Below are 17696 nucleotides of genomic sequence, written 5' to 3'. Positions count from 1 at the left end.
GCAATTGAGCCTCCGGTAATAATTTAGTCCTGAACTTTAATATGTAACAATTTAATCTATACAGTTTTAATATGCAATAATTTAGTTCCTACCAAGAAAAATACCATCAAATTTAAGTATCGCTTTTTATTGTATAACGATTGAGTCTTTGTAATTTACGAACACATTTAGTTCCTCCCTAGTTTATTGATTTACGTAAATAAAAAACTTATTAAGCTTTAACAACAATTTCACAACAGGAATTAAATTGTTATAAACTTTAACGGCAAAAATTAAATTGTTGTATATTAAAACTATCAAGATTAAAAATGGTTGTAGAGTAAAGTTCAAGAACTAAATTACAAATTAATACTAAATAACATGGTTCAAAAGTATTTTTGAAACCCTTTTTATTTATTGGTATTTTGACAAATTTTATGACATCTTGAAAATAATGTCCTTCCGTTAGGTGATAAAGTCAAGTCTAAGTGATGATAAAGTCAAGTCTAAGTGCATATAGCAAAGGAAATCTGATTTCATATTTTGGCATTCACTCTTTTTAGATGAAAATGTCATATCAATTAAAGTTTTACTTTGTTTATGACTCATCTAATTCCATGCCCATAAACTCAAGTTTGATCTATGGATACACTTTTGACTTTTCTCTTGGAAATTGATCGTCAAAACAAGTTATACTGCAACAGTTGAAGATAAATTGGACTTGTATGGAAGAAATTTTTCTTATCTTCTCGCCAATCACCGCTAAGGTTTCTTAACCAATTGAAATACTTTTTAATTCATAAGGAAATAGGATAAAGAACCACATTACAGTGAAGCTAGAGCCAAAAATAATTTTCTCCTCCCCTTATAGATAGATTAAACTGCCACCCTTGAAAAAACATCTACAATTACCCTTCCTTTTAAATGGAGATAGGGTGATCCTCATAGTCCCAGACCGACAAGGACGAAGCCATCGACGCCAGAGAAGGCATTGTTGGGAAGTGAAAGAGGAGGAGCCAAAAGGAGGGAGAAAGCATGGTTGAGCTTGATTTTGCTCCAACTGGTTAACCTGCCCTTCAAAGAGATTGAGATATGTTATAGTTCTTATATCAATTATTAAGAGAAGTACGACCAAAAATCTAAGATAAATTATCTCCAATGATCATCTTTAAACATGCTAGAGACTCAAAAGAATTGTGACATGGCCCACTATTCATTATTATTGTTTATATATATAATAAAGAATGGTAATCTTTACAGGTTGAGAACAAAAAAGAAAACAGAAAAAGGTTTGAACCAGCTAGGCAGCTTTCTCAATAGCCTCAAAGCATTCTATTACAGATGCTTTCTCTGTCATTGCTTTGATGAGGGCTTCATGCATGGATTTGTTATTCTTCAGAAGGGAACCAGAAAACAAAACCTACAGCCAAGTATCCACAGAAATTTGAATCAATCGCGAATAAGAGATTTTCTTGAACCTTTTTAATGTACTACTTGGAAATTATCCAAGTGAATGTGAAGGAAGATTTCAAGAAACTATCCAGAGTTGTTGATAGTTGATTACTTACAGCCCATCTGGTCAGGTTCTGTTGCTGATCATTACCAAGTTTCGGTTTCGATCTGTTGATAAACCTCTGATAGAACAAAATTAATGTATCCGTTAGATTGTTGAAGGGAGAAGGGTAGGGGTCTGTCTCATGAATTACATAGCTATGTGAGACCTGTAGAGTGAAGAGATCAGCAGATTGACCAACTACTTTGTCATATTTTAAACCTTCTGCTGCAAGTCCGGCCATAGCCACCACTGCCAACCTGAAAACAAACGCTATCCAACTTTACAATTTATGCCATCGAAGAAGAGTGAGTTTTAGATGACTTTTGAAAGTTTTTTAAGTGTAACGTTCTTTAATAAACCTTGTTTTTCTCTTTTTGTAGAAGTGCTTTCAGTTGAGTTTGGGATGACTTTTGAGATTGAAGGTAGAACCTTCTTCTATCAACATTTTTTAGAAGAACCATTAAGCAAGTGTTTTCCCTAAAAAGCATTTAAGTGTTCTTTTAGTATTTTTAGAAATTTCAAATTCGTTTTTAATTATCTAACCAAACATTACAAATATTTAAAATGTTATTTTAACGAGCTAAAAGTACTTTTTACCGTCATCTCAAACTCACCTCAAGTATTTTTAAAATTTTTTGAAACATTTTTAACTATGTAACCAAACACTATGAAAAATATGAAAATTCACTAAAAATACTTTTCACCATTCTCAAAGTCATACCAAACTCACCATAAATCTACAGAACTATTTGCTTCTAGCATCAATATCACATATTAGATTGGATCTTAGAGAGAAGGGAGCTCTGCAATTCTTCAGAATATTAGGAAATAGTCAGTTACCTGTCAAGTTCCTTATCATCAAGCTGCCCACTATATATCAACTTTTCTAATCTTTGATCAATGAGATTGACATGCTCCTTTCCGATGTCCAGTGAATAATCCAGAATAGGAAGTCCAAGCAAGTAAGCAACTGAAATTTAAAGGAGTTCATCATTTAGATCCAATTGAAACAGGCACATCTGATGATGGTTAGCTATTACTTTTCAAACGAAACAAATACCCAAGAAGTGTGCAGCTTCATGTCCAGCAATTCTTTCTTGATAATCAGGAAAAAATGATGAAAAGCCATCTATGGCAGCTTGAAGGAGCCTAAGAGAGAAAACATTAAAAGAAAAATCTCATGGAGGAAAAGCTAACAACTGAAGAAATAGTGTAATTTTACCCAGGAGAAATGCTTCCCACAGCCAAAACCACTAGCGAAATGCTCCCAATCAAGTATGGCACAAAGAAGCCCCAATCCTATTCCAATAACATGAATCCAAAGTTCGAATAAGAGTTTGCCTTCACAATAAGCTTGCGCCCCCGGAAGGTTGGATAAGTATTTTGTTTCAAAATTAAAATTAAAATCAATAAGCTTACCCATGACTAAAAGTATTTTTGTAAAAATTGATAGTGTTTAGTTAAAATTTTAAAAGTACTTGCAAGTTACACAAAAACTGCTTCACTCAAAAACTTTTTGTTTTCCTTGAAAAAGCATCCCAAACTCAATATTAACAAACAAATAAATATACAGTTCATTAGCTAAAAAGTGGTTGAATGAGAAATTAATGTGCAGGAACAAACAGGTTAGAAAACATAATACATAGTTTATGTTACCCCAGGAAGCTGCCCAGCAAGGACGCCCAAAAATCCAGTCGTTCCCACCACTGTGAAAAGGAAAGCTGCCTGCGTGTTCAAAGGCATCAAATGCATATAAGTTTCGCGAAATCAGAAATGAAAACAGGGCAAACAAACAATTGAAACATAACATTGATAACACTCCAATCCAACAGTATATATTGGAGCTACAAGACCAAAAATGGTCAAAGATAAACAAAAAATCTAGGGATGGTTAATAAGGGCCTGTTTGGTAAGGTCCTTGTTTCTGTTTCTTCACTTTTAATAAAAAAAATATATATAGAATTGCATGACTCAAACACCCATGAATTCAAGGATTATCAAACAATATTTATATTTATGTTTTGCAACAAATTGGAAACGAAAACAAGAACTTGTTTTGATTGTTTCAAGAATTTTTCTATACAACTTTGAGGATAGGTTTTTTAATAATATTTGGAAACTAGAACGTTACCAGACGGACTATAAGTAACTCACATCATTTCTGACGCTAGGAATAGCAAGATTCTCTGCATTTTTAATTCCAAGTGTTGTCAGCTCTCGAAGAGAAGTCTGGTGTAAAGAGAGGTATGCAAGACGTCAACTTTCCAACTAAAATTCTAAAAGATTCCAAAAGCAAAATAGGCATCAATGTGATGTACATGTATAAATAGTGAAGTAGATTTGGCAAATTTTAGGGTTTCGGATAGCACTTTCCCAGAAGAACTTCACACTTGGAAATGGACACTGACCGTACGGCGGGATACATACGGCTGAGAACCCCATTTCTTCGCCCAACCAACTTCCCTCAGCTGATCCAGCGCCTCCTTAACTGCGTTACTATCTTTCTACACTAAAAAATTCACAATCAAAATACAAAATATACACAAATTGAAATTATGCGTGAATCAGATCAACACTCAAGTAAAAGACGGAGTCAATATCAATATCGTCCAATCGAATGTTTTAATTTTGAAAAGAAACTAATCGGGAATTGAAAGAAGCAGAATGGCGAGAACGGACCTTGTCGACGGCGGATTGAAGAGTGGTGAGATCAACGGTGGAGGCGGCAGAGGAAGCTGTGATCCGCCATTGATGGCGGATGTTGGAGCATTTTGGACGGCGAAATTGAAAGGCGATAGCAGCATAAGAAGAGGCAGGATTCGTTGAAATGGTGGCTACGTCGAGCATGGTTCAGATTCAGAGCTTGAATTTCGGCCGCTGAATCTTAGGGTTCCGCCGGTTTCAGTTCCAGTTGGGGGGCGACGGATAAGGGTTTTTTGGCGCCAGAATGTTGGAGTAGATTGACCACTAGTTACGAGACACGTGGTATTATTATGAAAACATAAAAATAGGTAAAAAGAACATTTTAAATATGTTGAGAGTGGGATTTGAACCCACGCCCTTTCGGACCAGAACCTTAATCTGGCGCCTTAGACCAACTCGGCCATCTCAACATTGATATTTAATTTTGCTCACTAAATATGTTAGATAATTATTGTACAAATCTAGTTTTCTAACTTCATATTATGATTTTTTTAGTACAAAGAGTGGGATCGTGGAATCCAATTCAAGATCTTTTGGTCGGAGATATTTATCTTAACTAATTAAGCAAATTTGAAGTTAACAACTTAGTATTATAATTGTCAAAATAAGCCATCATTACATCTAATCAATTTATAGATTAATAACTATCAAAATTATAGCATTATTAAGTTAAATCAATAAATTTTTATTTGAGTTAAAAAAACAAGTTACTCAATAATTGTTTTTTATAATAATTCATTTGTAATTACTTTTTAAAAGTTGTTGTATTTACCGTTACTTAAAAAAAATTATAATACATAATTAATTTTAAAAATAATTATGTGAATGGTTTTCTTTGTTTGTTCTTTGAGTTCAAAGAGATGAATCATTGACTTTTTGGGGAGTAATTGACATGATGTTTAAAATGACAATTATATGAATGCAAATATCAAAATTAGAATGTACAATTAAGTAATAAATTATCTTTATTGTTTGAACCAAAAGGCAAGGATTAATCATTCAAATTGAGGGAGGAAGATTTCAACCTCTAAATCTTAGTTTCTAACTCTTTAACCAATTATTCAAATTAGTAATTGAATATAAGGCAAATTTTCGATCTTAAGGTTTGAGTTTAGTGTCCATTTAATCTCTTAAGTTTCAAAAGTACAATTTTACTTTGGATTTGGAAAATGATTCTAAATGACGTGTGAAATCATTTGATCAGCTAACAAAAAAAAATGATGTGCCAGCTACTTGCTAATTGAGGGTACTGACTTAAAAATTATATTAATATTATATATATATATAATTTAAGCTTAAAAAAAACCTTGAAAACAACAAACAATCATCATCAAACTTAGTAGGGTCAGACAATTATCTCGTTAGATTAATTGAAAATATGCGTGCAAGCACTCACGAATATAGAATCTATATATCTATATATATATGAACACACAGACAAATTTTTATAATCGAAGGCAAATGGAACATGCAGGATGTAAAAAAGTTCAAATTATCATAACTTAGTTTGATCAAATTACACACATATGTGAAATTTGATGATTCTATCATAGGACTAAATTGAAACTTTTAAAACCATATAGATGATTCTATCATAGGACTAAATTGAAACTTGTAAAACCATATAGACAAAAATTAAAACTATGTATCTTCGTTATGCAAATTCATGAGGTACTGTTATCCGTTACAATACCTCTTACTAACATCTCATTATACAAAGCTATTAATGTGTCACGAGTAACAGTACTAGTAATTATGTTTCTTTCATTCAATGGATTTGCTAATTGTCCTCCGCTGCAAGGATTCATGATCAAGATCATGGGAGTCCATTAAACATTAACTTGAAAGTTCAAGAATCTACTAAAAAAATTTTAAAGTATAATATAACTTAAAGATATTCGATCATTGTCCTTGCGGGAGCCAAGAAAACCACGAAAGGCTTTCCAATTAACATCAATATATAAGAGAATAATAGTCATGAAAGCCCTTCACCAAATATCTCCATTTAGATGTGTTTATGCAAGGATATGCACAACAGTGTATTTCAGATTGCAACTCGAACTCGGCCTCCGGACCAATCTGAATACTTGGGCGGACCTGCACAAAAAGGTGAGCACTCCGACGATCAAGTCAGTATAGGTCGGATTCCCAGTTTAGTTCGAGGTCAGAAATCATCGTACCTGATCGTGGAGTGAGGTCCTTTACTTATGGGTGGTAGTCCCGCTAATCTCGCGACGGTTATACCTGGCAATCTCGGGACCGTTGGTTACACCCGGTAATCTCGGGACCGACGGTTACACCCGGTAATCACGCCGCTGACAGTAGCTCACATCGGCCTCTACCGAGCTTCCTGGCAGGTCGGACCTCGGCCAGGTTCACCTCGGCCCTCATACTTAGCATCTGTCAACGCTAGTGGTGGTGATCTCGGCGGTCCGAGCTGGGCATGACTCATGAGTCATCTTGGAGCACCAATAGGGGTCTTCCACGTGTCCAGAGTATTCTCTTCCCCAAACATTGGCCCCCTCTCTGTTGGTCCGATCTCGACCTGGTAGAGAAGTTCATTCGACTTGCTTTGGACGCGTGGCGACTTCCTATTCATGGAAAAATATAACCGTTGCGGTGGATTTATCGTCGGAATATTCAAATATTCCGACGCTTCGGATCTTCGAGAGGATCCTAGCCGCTCGTTGATTTATACATGTACGGTGGGGAAATTTTTCCGACGAGCTATAAATACCCCCAATCCTTCAAGTCATACCTTACGTTTCCTGAATTCTTGGAGTTCGATCTGAAGACAGCTCGAACCCTTGGTAGGTCGGTCTCTTCCCTCATTTTCTTTTTCGAACGTAGTTGCCATGTCGTCCTCTTTTAACAGCGACTTAGGGTCCGATGAGGATTTAGCTCGTAGGTTAGAGTCCGAGCTCGAGGAGATAGAAAACTTTAGGTTCTCCGATGACGGGAGGATAGTGATGCCTCCACCTCGGGTCAGGGTTTGGAATACCCTTCTAGGATACCTGAGCACTACCTCGGATCCCTTCGGGGGTTCGCTATCCCTGAGAACATCCTCCTTAGGATTCCGGAGGAGGGGGAGAGAGCTGACAATCCTCAAAGGGGTGGGTCACTCTCTACTTCAAAATGTTTGAGTACGGCCTCAGACTTCCCCTTCACCCTTTTGTCCAAGAATTTCTCTTCCGAACTGGGTTGGCTCCCGCTCAAGTGGCCCCCAATGGGTGGGGTGTCATCTTCGCTTTGGCCATCCTTTTTTGGCTACGAGCTCGGGATAGTGAAGAGGTCGAGCTGTTGGATGTAGACCAGCTCCTCGCGTGCTTCGAAGCGAAAAGGATAGCTAAGAAGCCTGGTCGGTTCTATATGTGTGCAAGGAAAGGCGCAGGCGGTATAGTTAAGGGGCCGACCTCCATCAAGGGATGGGTGAGGAAGTGGTTCTACGCTTCTGGGGAATGGCTTGCAAAGGACGAGTCAGGTCGTTCCTTCTTTGACGTTCCCACTAGGTTTGGGAACCTAGGTACGGAGTAGTTCTTACTTTTTGTGATTTTCTTTCCTGTCATTTAGGTCTAACTCGGACTTTGTCTTTGTGCAGTATCAATCCGACCAGTCCCCGAGCTCACGCAAGCCTCCTTTGACACGTTGAAATATTACAAGGAGCATTTTCCGAGGGGTAGGAAGGTCGGAACCTTGGTGACCGACAAGCTGCTGCTTGAGTCTGGGCTGCTAGATTACAACCCTGCAGTTCGTCTCATTGAATCCTCAAGGCCGAACTCCGAACTTGGTATGCCGAGCTTGCTCCCCCCCTTTTTTCCTCCAACGTTGTGTTGACTCCTGTTTTTGTTTTGAAGCCATGGTTTGCGGATTTGCAAGCAACGTGAAGCGCAAGTCCAAGGGCCGAGCCCATGCTCTTGAGGCCGCCCAAAGTTCGAAACCTGCCACTCCTGTCGTGGTAGGGCCAGCCTCGGAAGATCCAGCCCCAGTGATCGAGCTGGAGTCTTCTGAGGGTCCTTCGAGGGAGAAGCGCCCCAGGGATCAGACCGAGGCGGTGGACATCTCGCCCTTGGGCGAGAAGGTGAGGGAGGAAGTCCCTCTGAAGCGAAGGAGGAAGAAGAAGAAGACCACCTCCCCCTTGGAGGTCAGAGCTCGTGGGGCCCTGCCTACGAGCTTCGCAGATCGGGTGGACGATCCTGAGGCCAGGATGGGCGGGACGTCCGACGTGACAGCACGGTTCAGAGTCGAGCCGTCAAGTTCTGGGATGAGGGATCAGGTGTCCCGCATCTCGGCTGCAAGTTTGGACCGCTGCCTCAGAAGAGCGTCCAAATTTGTAAGTGACCCGGGGTCCGTCCTGCAGAGGACCATTGACTACGCCGCTGAGGTAAAATTGGTGTCTTCATTTTTTGCTCAATTTACCTAACAGGTAGCTTGGTCTAACTTTCTTCTTTGTACCTTTTCTCAGGCGTTTGTTGCTTCCATTCAATCGGCTCTGGCCGTGAAGGCCGAGCTGGATGGGAGGGAAGCTCTGGCAGCGAGGGAGAAAGAGGAGTTCTCTACTGCCTTGGAGGCTGCCTCTTCCACCATGAAGGATGAGCTGCTAAAAGCTCACTCTGAGGTGGAAATTTTGAAGGCTGAGGTAGAGGCCAAGACCGAGCTGCTGAAGAAAGAAGAGGACAGACGCAAGGCCCAGCTCCGAGCTGCCCATGCTATCACCAAGGGCTTGGAGAAGGAGAAGTTCCAACTCCTCAAGGAGAAGGACGACATGCTCCAGGCGCTTGAAGCGAAGGAGGAGGAGCTGAAGCATGCGACTGTCGAGCTGGAGACGGTGAAGGAGCGTCTCAGTAATGAAGTCCTATTGGAGGAATCGTTCAGGCAACATCCTGACTTCGATGGATTTGCCAAAGACTTCTCTGACGCGGGCTTCAAGTTTCTCATGAAGGGCATTGCTTCCGACATGTCTGACCTCCAGATCGATCTCGGTGGTCTGAAGAAGAGGTATGCTGAGCAGTGGGCGTCTGGGCCTAGCGGCACCCCTGGCCCCAAGCGTTGGTGGATAAGTACGTCAGAGATCTGGACTCTGACTACTCCGACCTCGAAGAGGATCGGGTCGGCACCACTCAAGAGGGCGCTCCTCAAGCAGGCTCTTAGGCGATCACCTTTCATGAGGCCTTTCTCTGTCTTTCTTCTCTTCTTTTGTAAGTGTTAGGGAAGAGCTGCAAGGTCTATAAGCCTTGGCTTTGCTTTTCATTCAATAAAGAGGCTTCTCGTTTGTTTTTACTTTGTTGCCTTCCTTTCTTTGCTTTTTCTTTAAGCTAAAGCCAATGCACCTCGCACTTCATACTTTTGAGGTCGCGCCTTCAAAAATACTTGAAATTTTGAATTCGAATCTCTGTCTAGTATTCAATGCATTGCACAAACTCTGAATTTTTTAATATCGCACCCTTAACTTAAAAAACGTTAAAAGGCTAAAATCCTAAGTCCGTAGCTGTTCTTCATATCGCACCTCGTACCCTCAAGTTTGGAGGCTTGATCATTTTGAACTTTTCACGTCGCCCCTTTACCTTGAAGGTTTGAATTTTAAGTTCGTCAGTGGTTTTGGCGTCACACCTCGTACCCTTAGGTTTTGGACGATTGGATTTTAACCGACTGCTGGAATGTGATCGTGTGGGAGTCCGTGGCACCCATTTAATTTCTGGTCGAACTCGGAATCACGAAATTAAATCATCACATTTACTCCGATCATAATTCTTTTGAAACAGTTTTTACAGATCTATTGAAAACCCTTTTGGCATTTCAGGGATAATAACGCTTCAGGTGCTCCACGTTCCATGGGTGCGCGAGGACGTCTCCTTTCAGATCGGCTAATATGTACGTCCCAGGTCGGACTATTCCCTTGACCTCAAACGGCCCCTCCCAGGTCGGGTCAAGGGCACCCACATGGGTTTGGACCCTCCTTAAGACCAGATGTCCGACTTGGAAGGTCCGAGGTCGAACGCAGGCGTTGTAGTGTCTGGCCATTCTGCCCTGATATTCCGCCAAGGCGTAGCTGGGCCATTGCTCTTCTTTCTTCCAACAAGTCGAGGTTGAGGAGCAGCTCTTCCTCATTTGATATAGGCTCGTAATGCTCTACTCTGTCAGATGGCATGCCGATCTCAACCGGGACTACAGCTTCGGAGCCGAAGGCCAGGGAGAACGGGGTCTCACCCGTCGATTCTCTTTGGGTGGTCCGGTACGACCATAGAACCTCTGGTAGCTCCTCGGCTCACCTGCCTTTCTTGGAGTCCAGTCTAAGTTTGATGCCCCGCTTGATGATCTTGTTGACCGCCTCCACCTGCCCATTTGCTTGTGGATGTGCGGGGGACGAGCTAAGGTGACTTATGCCAAGCTTGCTGCAAAAGTCTTTGAACTTGACGTTGTCAAACTGCTTCCCATTGTCTGTCACAATGGCCTGCGGTATACCAAAGCGGCATATGATATTTGTCCATACGAAGGACGTGACTCTGGATTCCGTTATGTGGGAGAGCGCCTTGGCCTCGGCCCACTTTGTGAAGTAATCCACAGCCGCTACAGCGAACTTTGTCTGGCCTTTGCCCAGAGGGAAAAGACCAATAATATCTACCCCCACTGCGCAAATGGCCATGGGGCCGTGATGGGGGTAAGCAGCTCGAGAGGTTGGTGGATTACGTTTCCGTAGCGTTGGCAATTGTCGCATGTTCTAACGAACTTCTTGGCGTCCTAGCTGAGGGTCGGCCAATAGTACCCTTGTCGGATCACTTTGGCTGACAGCGACCGGGCGCCTGAGTGATTGCCGCACACTCCTTCGTGGATTTCTCTGAGGACGTATAGGCCCTCTTCAGGGGTTAGGCATCTCAATAGAGGCAGGGAAAAGCCGCGTCGGTACAATGCTCCTCCTCGGACCACGAACCGAGCTGCTTGCCTTGCCAACTTCCTGCGCTCCTTGGGGTCTTGTGGTGAATTGCCCCTAATGAAGTCCACAATCGGGTCCATCCATGAGGGCTCTGGAGCGTCGATCTCCATCAGATCTGGCTCCGAGATCGAGGGATTATCTAAGATCTCAACGGGGACCGACCTGACCAGGTCGGTCTCGTACACTGATGCTAACCTGGCCAAGGCGTCGGCATTAGAATTTTTGCTCGGGGAACCCGACTTACCTCGTAAGTTCGAAATTGGGCGAGGTACGATCTGACTTTGCCCAAATACTTCTCCATTCGGGGTTCCCTGGCTTGGTACTCTTCCGTGATCTGGCTCACAACCAGCTGGGAGTCGCTGAAGATCTTAACACAAGAGGCCCCCAATGCTCTGGCGATTCGTAGACCGGCAATAAATGCTTCATACTCAGCCTCGTTATTGGAAGTTCGGAAGCCGAACCTCAAGGCATACTCAAATCGCTCGCCTCCTGGTCCGAGCAAGAGGACCCTGGCCCCGCACCCCTTCTCATTGGAGGATCCGTCGACATAGATTCTCCACGGTAGGTCGGACTCGCCAGGCTCGGAAGGTGGTGTGAGCTCGGCTATGAAGTCTGCCGCTGCTTGTCCTTTCAACGCAGTTCTGGGTTCGAACTGGATGTCGTACTCACTTAACTCCATTGCCCACTTCATCAGGCGTCCAGAAGCTTCTGGCTTATGGAAGATGTTTTTTAGGGGCAAGTTAGTGAGCACCACCACAGTATGGGCTTGGAAGTATGGTCTAAGCCGTCGGGCCGAGGTGACTAAAGCGAGAGCCAACTTTTTCATCTGAGGGTATCTAGTCTCGGCTTCGGTCATAGCCTTGCTTGTGTAGTAGACCGGGTTTTGCCGCGTTTCCTCTTGCCTGATTAGGGCCGAGCTGACGGCACTGTCAGACACTACTAAGTACAATTGGAGCTTGTCCCCTGGCAGGGGCTTGGCGAGCAAAGGTGCCGAACAGAGGTAGCTCTTCAATTGCTGAAATGCTTGTTCGCACTCTGCTGTCCATTCAAACAACCCTTTCTTTCGTAGGACTTTGAAGAACTTATTTGTCGATCTTGAAACAAACCGGTTCAGGGCGCAATCCTGCCATTGAGGCACTGAAGCTGCTTCAGCGTCTTAGGTGCCTCCATCTCGAGCACGGCTGTAATCTTTTCGAGGTTGGCCTCGATCCCCCGGTTGTTCACCATGAAGCCAAGGAATTTTCCCGAAGAGACTCCAAAGGCACATTTAGCTGGGTTGAGCTTCATTTGATATGTCCTCAGAACCTCGAAGGCTTCGATCATATCGGAGAGATGCGACTTAGACTGCTTGCTCTTGACAAGCATGTCGTCCACATACACTTCCATATTTCGGCCGATCTGCTTGGCGAACATTTTGTTCACCATTCTCTGGTAGGTCGCTCCTGCGTTCTTTAAACCGAAGGGCATGACCTTGTAACAGTACAGACCTTGGTCCGTTTGAATGCGGTATGATCTTGATCCGGGACATGCATCTTGATTTGGTTGTACCTAGAGTAGGCATCCATGAAAGTGAGCAGTTCGTGCCCGGCTGTGGCGTCCACGAGCTGATCAATCCTCGGCAGTAGAAAGCAATCTTTCGGGCATGCCTTATTTAAATTCGTAAAGTCTACGCACATTCTCCACTTTTCGTTAGATTTTTTAACTAATACAACATTGGAGAGCCACTCGGGATACGAAATTTCTCTTATGTATTTAGCTTTCAAAAGTTTGCTAACTTCCTCAACAATTACATCACTCCTTTCCTTGTTTATAGGTCTTCTTTTTTGTTTTACAGGTCGGAATGACGGATCTATGCTGAGGCGATGCGTCATAATTTGCGGGTCAATGCCAGGCATGTCCTCATGGGACCACGCAAAGACGTTCGAGTTGGATCTGAGGAAGTGGATTAGCTTCTCTCTGTCGGTGGCCCCCAGCTTGGTTCCTATGCTTACTTGCTTCTCGGGACTAAGCAGAGGAACAAGCTCGAGCTCCTCAGTGGGTGCGGCAAACTCCCTCCTCGGCAGGTCGGCCTTGAACTCGAGCGTCCCATCCCTACTGGCGAGAGTTTCAAGGGCGCAGACCGATGAGCCTCTGAGTGCGGAGGCATAGCACTCCCTCGAAGCGGTATGTTCTCCTCGGACCGTGCCCACGCCATTGGGGGTGGAATACTTCAAAACTTGATGAAGTGTCGAGGGAAGGGCCCGAAATGAGTGGATGATGGGTCTCCCAAAGATGGCGTTATAGGCCGATCTACCGTCAATTACCACGAACTCGGCCATTTGGGTGACCTGAGTTTGGTCCTGCCCAAGCGTGACCGGCAAGTCGATGCAACCCTCTGGGATGACCAATTCTCCAGAGAACCCAACCAGCGGTGTCGGGCTTTTCTTCAATTGCGACCTCGTCCATCCCAGGGCGAGGTAGGTCGGTAAGGACAGGATGTTAGCAGATGCGCCTCCGTCTACCAGCACCCTCCTGACCACCACATGATCAATCAAGGGAGCGATCACAAGTGCATCATTGTGGGGCAGGTGGACCTCCTCCAAGTCTGCATCGTTGAAGGTGATTGGGCAGGTCGGCCTCTGCTCCCTTATGATGCACACCTCGCGCCTGGCTGCACGAGCTAACTCCTTTCTTTTATGTCCGGACTGACCCCCGCTTGGCCCTTCGAAAATAGTATTGATGACCGCAGGTCGGTCGGTGCGCCGAGGCGGCGTCCTCGAACGCTTCCGCTCTTCCTTTTTCTCTACCGAGCTGGTCCTGGGCTTTCCCACAAATTTCTTGAAGTAGCCATCTTGAATTAGATCCTCAATTTGGCGCTTCAACTCCCAGCAGTCCGACGTGTTATGGCCGTGCTCCCGAGGAAGCGGCAATACTTGTCCTTGCTGCGCCTCTCCGAGGCTCCTCGAAGCTTCTCAGGACGCTTGAGTAATTTTTCCATTCCAGACTCCTCGATGTTCGTTAGGATCTCGAAAATTGGAATCGTGGTCGGGGTGAAGCGTTCGTAAGGTCGGCTCCTGGTAGGTCCGTTCTCCGCCCTTCGATACTCAGCTCGGCCGCTGGAAAAGGATCCCTTGTCTTTGGACTTGGAGATGCCTTTTCTATATCTTTTCCACTTCTGCCCCGGCCGATCTTTCGTTTTGGCCGGCCGGTTTTGGTTGGGAGGAGCTCTTGTCGATCGATGACTTTCTTCGCCTTCTGAAGCACCTCGGCGAAGGTGGCCGGGGCCTCCTCTCCAAGTTTCACCGTGAGGGCTTCGTCGGCTAGACCGGTGAGAAAATAGCACATGGCCGAGTCATCGGAGCAGTGTGCGACCTTCAATTGCTCATCCTGGAATCTGGTGACATATTCTCGCAGCGACTCACCCTCCTTCTGTCTGATGGTGGCGAGATGGGTCGCTGTCTTTTTGTCATAATGCCGAGAAGAGAACTGGGCGAGGAACTCTCTTCTCAGTTGAGAGTAGGTCGAGATCGTCCTGGCTGGCAGTCTCCGATACCACAATCGCGCGCTGTCAGTAAGCGCGATCTGAAAGGCGCGGCATTTGATTGCGTCTGATGCCGCTTGGGAATCCATGAGGCCTTCGAAGACCTCAACATAATCCTTGGGGTCCTTCGACCCATCATAAGGCTTCACGGTAGGAGCTTTGAACTTCGGAGGGATCGGTGCTTCCAAAACGTTCGAGGTGAATGGCGATTTTCCCAAGTCGCCATCGTTCAGTGGACCTTCTTTCTGCTCACATTTGGCCTTTAAGGCCTCCACCTGAGCGTCGAGCTGACCCCTCAGCTGGTCGAACTCCTCCCTTGTAATCACTCCTGCAGGAGTTGCTGGGTTGCGAGAGGATTCAGCCTGCTGGTTGGAGCTCCTGTGTGAGCGGGATGGTGACTGTCCTTTTCGGAGAGATGGGCCTCTCTTTCTGTTGAGGTGTTCACGGAGGTCTCCTCTCTGGCGAGTGTGTCCCTCGCTCTCGTTGTCTTCGGGATGTTCCTCCTCGACTGGGCCGAGGTGGGAACCCCTTTGCTCGTGTATGCCAACGCGCGTCACTCGGTTCTCACTTGTCGGGGCCGGGGCTGGACCCCGGGCACCCTTCTTAGAGGTTCCACCTCGGCCACGGGTGGCCTTGGATGTTCTTGGGGGGTGCGTAGGTGGTAGAATAGACGCGGTGATTCGTGCCGACCTGCGGAGGGGTTCTGTTGCTAGGCCGTCGTGACCTTGCCCCTCTACCACTGTTGCTCCGACTTCCCTCTGGTGGGCATCGTTGGCAGCTAAGGTCCTTCGATCTGCCGTATTGGTCGAGTTTGCGGGTTGAACCATTTTCGCTTGCGTGTTGATTTAAAAGAATTTGGATGACTTAGATTGTCGTTTCCCACAGACGGCGCCAAATGTTTATGCAAGGATATGCACAACAGTGTATTTCGGATTGCAACTCGAACTCGGCCTCCGGACCGATCTGAATACTTGGGCGGACCTGCACAAAAAGGTGAGCACTCCGACGATCAAGTCAGTATAGGTCGGATTCCCAGTTTAGTTCGAGGTCAGAAATCATCGTACCTGATCGTGGAGTGAGGTCCTCTACTTATGGGTGGTAGTCCCGCTAATCTCGCGACGGTTACACCCGGCAATCTCGGGACCGACGGTTACACCCGATAATCACGCCGCTGACAGTAGCTCACATCGGCCTCTACCGAGCTTCCTGGTAGGTCGGACCTCGGCCAGGTTCACCTCGGCCCTCATACTTAGCATCTGTCAACGCTAGTGGTGGTGATCTCGGCGGTCCGAGCTGGGCATGACTCATGAGTCATCTTGGAGCACCAATAGGGATCCTCCACGTGTCCAGGGTATTCTCTTCCCCAAACAAGATGCACAAAAATAATGTAAAATTATGGTTTTTATGAACAAGCTGCAGCTCTCATCTGCATATAGTTATATCATCCAAAGCTAAATAAATTCTAATTATTTTCATCATGGACCCAGTCTATTGAAACAACAAACACATGAACTTCACCATTGCAGACTATAGGCAAGCTTCACTTCTGTTATGGGATCGAACCTCCGACCTTGAAGAAATGAATATATGTTTCTGAGCTATGTTCGTAATCGTGTTGACTCTAATTTTAGTATTTATTTGTTACAGTGGAGGATAATTAATTAGAACACCAAATAAAAATGAAAAGAAGAAAGAACAACTTTTTTAGTCCAACAAGGATGTGGAATTTGAACTAAACATAACTAATATGCCATGCACATGTCAGTAATTTTATTTGAATCAATATGTTGTGTCTATTTTAATTAGATTTATCTCACAGTCTACGGTCCAGAATTGATCTTCCTTACATGAGTGGATGAGATTGGAACATCTTGTTGCATCAAATTTTATTACACATTAAAAATTATATATTATATATCTTTCCACAAAATTTATTTTCTCCTGCCCTCTTCCTAATTCGTCACTTATGAAAATAACTTGTAATTTAACCGGACAAACATTTTAGACTCATTTGGTAATGTCTCTGTTTTTTGTTTCTCATTTTTCATAAATATTTTTAAAATGATAAAATCTAATTTTTTGTTTTTATTTCAACTTTAAAAGAAAACATAAATAAAAAATATTCGACTCATAAGTACATAATAAATATTAAAAAAACATAAATACAACACACAAGGAAAAACAAAAAAAAATTGAACATTTAATTAAAAATATAACTTTCATATAAAAATTTTCATTTTTAATTTAAAATTGGGTGTTGGATTCCATGAATAAGGATTTTCTTTTATGTAATAATGCTTTAATTCAAATTTATTCCAAATAAATATCAACTCCAAACTATTTTCAAGAATAATACTTGGAAAATTATAGGTGGGTGATATGCTGCTTTTTAATCTAGAGGTTCTGATTCAAATCTCCATTATAAAATTTTATATTGATTTTTTTTAGTACAAATGTAATATTAAAATTATTTTCTCTTTTAAACAAATTTAAATAAATGTTACCAGTTAAAATTTATATTCTCTTCTAAAATAAAATAACTACTCATTCTAAAAAAGGTATTATTAAAAAAATATAATTAGGTGTTTTTACTAAATTCTATAATTATTACATTCATATAATTCATTTTATTTACTTTAATAGTAAAATAAAATCTATCTTTTATTCTAAAATATTTTTTAAACAATATATTTTTAATAGTGATTATTTTTTTTTGTAGAATGAGCCCTTCTTTCAATAATATTTTTTTTAAGCAGCAATTACTTTATTTTTATATAATTAGTAATTGTTTTATTCTAGAAAATAAAATTGTAATAAGTAACATTTATTTAAATTTGTTTAAAAGAGAAATAATTGCAATATAATTTATTTTATTTATTTTTGTAGTACGAATAAGTACTAATTACCGTTGAACTATGCTCATGTAGGCAAAAATAAATTCTATCTTTTCTTCAAAAATAATATATTTTTAATAGTAATTTTATTTTGGAATGAGTAGTTATTTTATTTTA

At 42.8% G+C, this 17696-nt stretch overlaps 1 protein-coding gene and 1 non-coding gene across 4 annotated transcripts; both read right to left on the bottom strand.

Moving 5' to 3' along the window:
- Window positions 1-700: 700 nt before the first annotated feature.
- On the bottom strand, window positions 701-4485 carry LOC111021464 (uncharacterized). 3 transcript variants are annotated; one of them, XM_022298444.2, is made up of 11 exons: window positions 4214-4485; window positions 3943-4038; window positions 3689-3763; window positions 3191-3259; window positions 2757-2833; window positions 2595-2683; window positions 2375-2504; window positions 1701-1791; window positions 1548-1613; window positions 1277-1399; window positions 701-1053 (listed from the first exon to the last, which is right to left on the bottom strand). In XM_022298444.2, the coding sequence occupies exons 1-10, from the start codon at window positions 4379-4381 to the stop codon at window positions 1280-1282; spliced, it is 981 nt and encodes a 326-aa protein (XP_022154136.1). In that variant the 5' UTR covers window positions 4382-4485; the 3' UTR covers window positions 701-1053; window positions 1277-1279. The 3 variants fall into 3 exon arrangements, with proteins under 3 accessions (XP_022154136.1, XP_022154135.1, XP_087976492.1); XM_022298443.2 differs by having other exon boundaries at window positions 701-1048; window positions 4214-4484; XM_088120366.1 differs by lacking the exon at window positions 3689-3763 and having other exon boundaries at window positions 701-1048.
- Window positions 4486-4566: 81 nt separating this feature from the next.
- TRNAL-AAG (transfer RNA leucine (anticodon AAG)) lies at window positions 4567-4647 on the bottom strand. Its single transcript has one exon. It is a non-coding gene; the product is annotated as a tRNA-Leu (tRNA).
- Between the last annotated feature and the right edge of the window lie 13049 nt (window positions 4648-17696).

The sequence above is a fragment of the Momordica charantia genome (genome assembly GCF_013281855.1).
Source record: "Momordica charantia cultivar OHB3-1 chromosome 2 unlocalized genomic scaffold, Mcharantia_2.0 BLBB01000002.1, whole genome shotgun sequence".
Lineage (NCBI taxonomy): Eukaryota > Viridiplantae > Streptophyta > Magnoliopsida > Cucurbitales > Cucurbitaceae > Momordica > Momordica charantia.
Note: the sequence above shows the minus strand (reverse complement) of the source record. Positions and strands in the feature narration are given on the sequence as shown.

Coding starts and splice junctions, on each gene's coding strand:
- LOC111021464 (XM_022298444.2), bottom strand. CDS start 4,381: ATGCTCGACGTAGCCACCATTTCAACGAATCCTGCCTCTTCTTATGCT. Junction 4,039..4,213: donor TTCAATCCGCCGTCGACAAG/GTCCGTTCTCGC, acceptor TTTTTAGTGTAG/AAAGATAGTAACGCAGTTAA. Junction 3,260..3,688: donor TTCCTAGCGTCAGAAATGAT/GTGAGTTACTTA, acceptor TTGAACACGCAG/GCAGCTTTCCTTTTCACAGT.